The sequence below is a fragment of the Haemorhous mexicanus genome, chromosome 3, assembly GCF_027477595.1.
Source record: "Haemorhous mexicanus isolate bHaeMex1 chromosome 3, bHaeMex1.pri, whole genome shotgun sequence".
NCBI classification, from domain to species: Eukaryota; Metazoa; Chordata; class Aves; order Passeriformes; family Fringillidae; genus Haemorhous; species Haemorhous mexicanus.
Genome location: NC_082343.1, coordinates 118,158,560 through 118,165,990, shown reverse-complemented (window position 1 = coordinate 118,165,990; position 7,431 = coordinate 118,158,560). Strand labels below are relative to the sequence as shown.

General features: G+C 69.0%; 2 protein-coding genes across 2 annotated transcripts; both read left to right on the top strand.

The window, feature by feature from the left end:
* Positions 1-150: 150 nt before the first annotated feature.
* Positions 151-2,315, top strand: DNAJC5G (DnaJ heat shock protein family (Hsp40) member C5 gamma). The gene is made up of 4 exons (XM_059843246.1): positions 151-350; positions 653-866; positions 1,027-1,180; positions 1,724-2,315. Exons 1-4 carry the CDS (start codon positions 238-240, stop codon positions 1,801-1,803), a joined length of 561 nt encoding a protein of 186 aa, XP_059699229.1. The 5' UTR covers positions 151-237; the 3' UTR covers positions 1,804-2,315.
* Positions 2,316-2,462: 147 nt separating this feature from the next.
* TRIM54 (tripartite motif containing 54) lies at positions 2,463-6,434 on the top strand. Its single transcript, XM_059843245.1, has 10 exons — positions 2,463-3,414; positions 3,887-4,059; positions 4,382-4,553; positions 4,627-4,722; positions 4,839-5,072; positions 5,273-5,295; positions 5,385-5,509; positions 5,803-5,904; positions 6,019-6,057; positions 6,241-6,434. Exons 1-10 carry the CDS (start codon positions 3,247-3,249, stop codon positions 6,249-6,251), a joined length of 1,143 nt encoding a protein of 380 aa, XP_059699228.1. The 5' UTR covers positions 2,463-3,246; the 3' UTR covers positions 6,252-6,434.
* The last annotated feature ends 997 nt before the right edge of the window (positions 6,435-7,431 follow it).

The window sequence follows — 7,431 nt, the reverse complement described above, 5'->3', positions numbered from 1 at the left end:
ACCGGGTGTCACCGGACGGGCCGTTCCCTGTACCGGGTGAGCTGTGCTCTGTACCGGGTGTCACCGGACGGGCCGTGCCCTGTACCGGGTGTCACCGGGCCGTGCCCTGTACCGGGTCGCGGGCGGCGCCTGCGCAGAGCGGGGGCGGAAGCGGCGGCGGGCAGGGCCGTGGCGGCGGGGCTGGGCCGTGGCGGTCGCTGCCGCGTCCCGTCCGACCCCGCGAGCCTCGGCGCGGCCATGGCGGAGCCCCCGCGGCCGCAGCGGAAGCTGTCCCGGGTCGGGGAGAGCCTGTACCGCGTGCTGGGGCTGCAGAAGGGCAGCTCCCCCGAGGAGATCAAGAAGGCCTATCGGTACGGGGAGGTGCGGCGGGTCCGCGGGGTCCTCCTGGGAGCCCGGGCACGAGGGTCCCGGTCCCGTCCCGGCGGGCAGGGTCGGTTCCGGGCAGCGGGGTTGTCAGCCCGTGCCGGGGTCCCGCGGGGGTGTGGGCTGTCCGGGCAGCGGGGCTGTCAGCCCGTGCCGGGGTCCCGCGGGGGTGGGGGCTGTCCGGGCAGCGGGGCTGTCAGCCCGTGCCGGGGTCCCGCGGGGGTGGGGGCTGTCCGGGCAGCGGGGCTCTGAGCCCGTGCCGAGCCGTGTCCGCCCGCTGCATCCACAGGAAGCTGGCTCTCAAGTACCATCCCGACAAGAACCCCGATGACCCGGCGGCAGCCGAGCGCTTCAAGGAGATCAACAGCGCCCACGCCACGCTCAGCGACGCGGACAAGCGCCGCCTGTACGACCAGTATGGCTCCCTTGGCCTCTACGTGGCCGAGCAGTTCGGCGACGATGCTGTCCGGCACTACTTCCTCATGTCCAAGTGGTGGTTCCAGGTGAGCCCGGCGTCCCTGGGGCTGGTGTGGCGGGGCTGGCGGGTCGGGTGAGCTCAGGGGTTTGCCGTGCTGGCAGGCTGGTGTTGGAGTGGGCTCTCGGGGCTGGTGTGCTGGGGTCAGGGACTCGAGTGAGCTCACAGCACGTCTGTCCCTGACGCAGGCACTGGTGCTGTGCTGCGGGGCCCTCACCTGCTGCTGCTGCTGCTGCTGCTGCTTCTTCTGCTGTGGGACGTGCTGCCAGCCCAAGGAGGATGAGTCCTACAAGTATGTGGACCCCAAGGACCTAGAAGCACAGATGCGGGCAGAGGACAGCGGTGAGTCAGGCGGGAGCCCGGCAGCTGGGAGCACCTGTGTTTGCTTTGTGGGGGCTCTGGGGTCTCCCCATGTCCCATCTCACGTGGGGGACAGAGCTCTGGTTCAGGTCTTGGGTTGGTTTTAGCCACAGCTGTTACTTCCAGCCAGCCCTTGGCATTTCTTGTGTAGGCCAGGGCTGGTGACAGTGGTAGAGGAGCCACCACATGAGCCGTGGGTAGCACCTTCTCCTCTCTGGACAAAGGCCCCCTGAACAGGCCTGAAGCTTAGAGACCCTGGGGCCTGTTCCCTTAGGGGCACAAAGCATGGGAAGAGCGGCTGTGCTCCAAGCCAGCTGTGTTCCCTGGCACTGGCCATACTGGTGACAGTGGGGTTGGGTGACTCCTGCAGGTTTCCTCGGGGTCAGGGCACTGCCACAGTGTCTGCACTGGCCAGGGGTGTGGGGGCTTTGGGCTGTGGGAGCCCTTGAGGCAGTGCTGTGAGTTTCCTGCTCCCTGGCACCGCAGGATGGGGCTGAGGCACTGATGTGCAGCTTTCCTTTGCAGATCCTCAAGGCCCTGTGGTAGCGCAGCCGCCGCCTGCCAGCACGGAGCCGCTGCCAGCCAGCGCCAGGAGCGATGCCTGAGGCCGGCCCCACCCCGCCGGCTCCCCAGGACTGGGCAGGGATCCTCCTTTGGGACTGTCACACTCTGGGACCACGGTCCCGCCCCCCGGGCTGCCTCATCGGCCTCGGGAGGGATAGAATCTCAGGTTAATTTGGCCAGCATCAATGCACAGGCTTCTGGGCCCCTGCTCGAGCTCCAGGGCAATGCCCCTGTGTCCCAGCACTGGTGGTGGCAGTGGCCTGGAGCCCGTGCTGCTGTGGCCCCTCGAGTGCCTTGCCCGTGCCCAGGTCGGGCACCGAGCAGCAGGCACGAGCAGAGATGCTCCGGGCCGAGCTCTGTAGCTCTCTGTCCGAGACCATTAGCACTGTAACCTCGGGGCTGGGCTGAGCCCACCCCTCCTGCAGCCCTCCTGACGGGTGCTGGGTGCCAAACGCTGCTGTGGGCTTGGGGTGCTCCTGTGTGTACCCCTTCCCTCTGCCCTCTGGGTTTGTCTGGGCTTCTGTGGGCACCATTAAAGGCCGGCGGGAGGGGAGCGTGTGTGTGTGCCTGGGCTCTGTCAGGGCTGCTGGAGCACTCACGGCAGGATGTGACTCTGCCTGGTGGTGTCCGTGCTGGGGCTGTGCCCATGGATCCTGTGGGGTGCTGGACTAACCCTGGTGTGTCAGGGCAGGTCACTTCCTGTGTGGAGTGGTCATGTTGAGTGGAGTGAATGTCACCTGTCTCCTGTCACCCACCTGGTGCCACTCTCTGTCCCCTGCTGCTGGCTCCCGCAGGCTCTGCTCTTCCCACTCCTTGCTGCTACACTCCCGGAGCCCTGCTCCTCCCTGCCGGCACCGCCCCTGCTCCTGCCCCGCTCTCTGCGGAGACAACCTCTGTGGATACAACCCGGGCCAGCACTGGCAGGGATGGCACCGAGGGCCTCCAGGGAGCCGCTTGCTCGTTCTTCCCATCTCTGGTCACTGCCTCTGCCCGCAGCTGCATGGGCTCTGCCTCACTCCCTAAATATAGCCAGGTGCCAGGGCGAGTGAGGATGGGGTGTCCTGGCACCAGCCCCTCCGCCTGCTCTTCGGGGGGGCTGGCACCGTGGGACCTGCGGGACCCCAGCCTCCCGCAGCCCTGCTGCCTGCAGAGCAGGGCACATTCTCCTCAGTGTGACTGTCAGCCCTGCAGCCCCTGCGCCAGCCAGCCTTGGACCCCCGAGCCTCGGCTGCTCCTCCTCCCGGGCAGGGATCAGCGGGTCCCGGAACGCAGCCGGTGCCGGGACCAGCCGGTCCCGAGGGTGGGCAGGAGCGGTGACTCAGTGTCACCCGACGCCGCCGACAGCTGCGGCCCCGGCGGGGCGGGGGCGGCTAAAATTAGCGCCGGGGGCCGGGGCCGGGGCCGAAACCAAGCGGGCACCGGGCGGCCGGAGCGGGGCCGCGGGACAGAGCCGGGTCGGGCCGGGACGGGCCGGGACAGCGGCCATGAACTTCGCGGTAGGGCTGAAGCCGCTTCTGGCGGAGGCGCGGAGCATGGAGAGCCTGGAGAAGCAGCTCATCTGCCCCATCTGCCTGGAGATGTTCTCCAAGCCCGTGGTCATCCTGCCCTGCCAGCACAACCTCTGCCGCAAGTGCGCCAACGACGTTTTCCAGGTGGGACCCGCCGGTGGGGCAGGGCGAGGCACCGGGATCTCGGTCCCTAGGACCGCAGCCCGGCGGGTGGTGGCCCCGTTACCCCGGGATCCCCGGCCAGCGAGGCGGAGGGGCGGGCGGCACCAGGAACACTGGGATCCTCCTCACGGGGGCCTGGTCTGGCGCTGGCGCCGGGAATCCCGGCTCCGGGAGCAGCCGCTGGGAGCTCCGGTGGGCTGCGCTCGGTGCCGCTCCCGGCTGGCTGGGACGGTGAACGGGAAGCAGGGGCCGTGTAAGGCCGGGGTTGTGCCCGCACCCGTGTGAGGCCGGGGTTGTGCCCGCACCCGTGGCCGTGCTCTTGCCCGTCTCCATCTCTGTCTCCGTGCCCGGGTCCGTGCCGGGGGCTGTGGGGCGCAGATCCGTGGGGGCGGGGGGTGCCGGGGGTGCCGGGGGTGCGGGGTGCCGCCGCCGTGACCCCTCGCGTTCCCCCCAGGCCTCCAACCCGCTGTGGCAGTCGCGGGGCTCCAGCGCGGTGCCGTCGGGCGGGCGGTTCCGGTGCCCGTCCTGCCGGCACGAGGTGGTGCTGGACCGGCACGGGGTGTACGGATTGCAGCGGAACCTGCTCGTGGAGAACATCATCGACATCTACAAGCAAGAGTCGGCCCGGTCCGGAGGCGCGGGGATCCCGGGGCGGGGCGGGGGGCGAGACCTGCGGGTGACAGCGAGCCCACCGAGAGGGCTGGGGGTGGGATCCCAACAGGACCTGGGGAGTCATGGGGCCATACAGGGCCAGGGAATATCCCTGGGGCTGCGGCTGTCTCCAGGGCCAGAGGCGTTTCTGGTGCCAGCAGTGTCCCCGGGGCTGAAGGGTGCCTGGGAACCAGAGGTGCCTCTAGGGCTGGGCAGGTCCCGGGGCCGGTGCTGCCTCTGAAGCCGGGGTGTCTCTGGGGGCCGGGGTGTCTCCCTGACACCCCCAACCCCCGTGCAGACCCCTTCATGCCAAGGCTGAGCAGCACCTCATGTGCGAGGAGCACGAGGACGAGCGGATCAACATCTACTGCCTGCGCTGCGAGGCGCCCACCTGCTCCCTGTGCAAGGTGTTCGGGGCACACAAGGACTGCGAGGTGGCCCCGCTGCCTGCCGTCTACCAGCGACAGAAGGTGGGTGGCCCCCGGGCTCTCGGGGGGCCGAGGGTACCCCCACAGCCACCCTCACGCCCACCCTCACTCCCAGAGCGAGCTCAGCGATGGCATTGCCATGCTGGTGGCGGGGAACGACCGGATCCAGGCCATCATCACGCAGATGGAGGAGATCTGCCACACCATCGAGGTGGGCACCGAGGGCTGCGGCAGGGGCCGTGCCAGCGGAGGGAGGCGGTGGCACGGGGAGTGTCCAGCCCCGGGGCTGTGCTGGGGCACACGGAGCAGCCCCGGCCCGTCCCGCAGGAGAACGGCAGGCGGCAGAAGCAGCACCTGGGGCTGCGGTTCGACGCGCTCTACGGCATCCTGGAGGAGCGCAAGAAGGAGCTGCTGCAGAGCATCGCCGCCGAGCAGGAGGCCAAGCTGCAGCGCGTCCGCGGGCTCATCCGCCAGTACGGAGACCACCTGGAGGCCTCCTCCAAGCTGGTGGAGTCAGCCATCCAGGCCATGGAGGAGCCCCAGATGGCCCTGTACCTGCAGGTCCTGCCAGGGGAACGGGGGGGCTGGCACTGCCCTGGGGCGCTGTGGTGGTGCCGTGGTTCTCCGAGGGGCGTGGGGCTGCTCACAGGGGGCTGTGCTCACCCAAAAGGATCTGTGGATGCCCCTGGCATGTGCAGGGGTGGAGCTGTGGTGGGGGTGATGTCTAGGAGACACTGATTCCCCTTTGTTTTCCTTCCCAGCACTCCAAGGAACTCCTGAAAAAGTGAGTGGGGACAATGGGGGAGGAGGCCTTTGGCTGGTGGCCCTGTGGGAGCTGGACCCTGCAGCTCCCGGGGTGTCTCTGCCCTGCAGGATCACAGACATGTCCAAGGCATCCATGAGCAGCCGCCCTGAGCCCGGCTACGAGAACATGGACCACTTCTCCATCAATGTGGACTACGTGGCTGAGATGCTGAGGACCATCGAGTTCCAGACAGGTGCCTGCACTGGGGAAATGGCTGCCCCCCATCCCGAGGGGCACTGGGACTGCCTGGGGTGCCCAGAGCCCCAGGCAGAGCCCCCCTCACCACCTGCCCTGTGTGGGGATCCCACACAGGACTGGGGTGTGACCCCCACCTGCAGCCCCACCCAGGGTCAGTCCTGCCCCAGGCTCTCCCTGGTTCCCACACGGCTGGTCACATTCCTCCTGGGAATATCCTGGAGTGTCCTGGGGTGTCCCTATAATGTGGGAGGGAGGGAGGGTCCCACCTGAGCTGTCCCCTGCCCACAGAGCCCCTGGGCGAGGATGAGGGGGATGGACCTGGGGACGGCAGTGAGGCTGCAGCAGACGAGGACCGGCTGGACAGCCTGGAGGTGCCCGAGGCTGCTGAAGGTGAGTGCCTGCCATGACTGCCCAGGGCCGTGTCCAGGGCCCACGTGTGGCAGCAGGGTCCTTCAGGGTGCTGGGGCATCCCTGCCTCGATCCTGTCCCTCTCTCCCTCTGCAGATGTGGGGCCAAGGCAGAAGCCAGCGAGCTCTCCCCATGGTGAGACCCTCGTGGGGAGTGAGATGGGCACGGCCGTGGGGTGCTGTGGGGCAGAGGAGACCCCTGGGAGTGGGGATGGGGGTGTGCAGGGGCAGTCACACCCCAGGCCATCCCTGTCTCCCTGCTGCAGGGGGTGGGAAGGGGGTCCTAGGGTCACAGGGCTCAGGCTACTTTTCTGCACAGGTCAGCACTGAAGTGAAGCCGTGGGGTAAGGCTGGCATGTCCTCAGCTCTGGCTGTCCCTGTCACACCCGGCTATGCCTGTCCCCGTCACCCTGTCCTGGCTGTGGCCATCCCCCCGGGCGAGCTCCATCCCTGCTGCTGGAATTCCCCCGATGGGCGCTGCCCCTCTGCGACATTAAAAATGTGTGAGGACAAGTTCTGCCGCGTGCTGTTGGGTGGGAGGGAGGCCAGGGCAGCTCTGCCCCGGCCCCTCAGGGTCTGGCCCAGCGCAGCCCCTGCCCCATCACCCCAGCAGCTCCCCCCGGACCTCAGGCAGGGGCTGAGACCCCGGACCCCCGGTGCAAGGTGGGCTTTGAGCCCCGGGCCCTGTGAGCGGGGCTCTGCCCCTGCCGGGGGGCGAGGACCCTCCGGCGCCCCCTGTGCCAGCCCCGCCCCGGTGCCCGCAGCAGCCCCGTCCCCCGGGAGCGCGGAGCAGACACGGCCGGGATGAGAGGGAGCAGACACGGCCGGGATGAGAGGGAGCAGACACGGCCGGGATGAGCTGGCTGGGTACACACGGAGCCACCGCAGCGCTGCCCCGGCCGCTCCCCCGGGAGCCGCGGCTGCGTCACCGCCGGCCCGGCCGCCGAGGCGGAGCGGCTGATGATGCACATGGCCAGGGGTCCTCGGGCCGTGGGGGTCCCCGCAGCCACACCGCGTCCAGCCTGGGGACAGCGAGGACTGAGCTCTGCGGACCCCCAGACCGCGGCCAGGGGCTGGGTGCGGGGTCCTGGAGGGCGGGTGGCAGAGGGGACAGCTCAGCTCTCTGTGTCCCCGAGGTGGCACAGGGGACAGCTCTGCTCTCTGTGTCCCCGAGGAGGCAGACGGGACAGCTCTCTCTCTGTGTCCCCGAGGTGGCACAGGGGACAGCTCAGCTCTCTGTGTCCCCGAGGTGGCACAGGGGACAGCTCTCTCTCTCTGTGTCCCGGAGGTGGCACAGGGGACAGCTCTCTCTCTCTGTGTCCCGGAGGTGGCAGACGGGACAGCTCTCTCTCTGTGTCCCCGAGGTGGCACAGGGGACAGCTCTCTCTCTGTGTCCCCGAGGTGGCAGAGGGGACAGCTCTGCTCTCTGTGTCCCCCAGGTGGAACAGGGGACAGCTCTCTCTCTCTGTCCCCCAGGTAGAACAGGGGACAGCTCTCTCTCTGTGTCCCC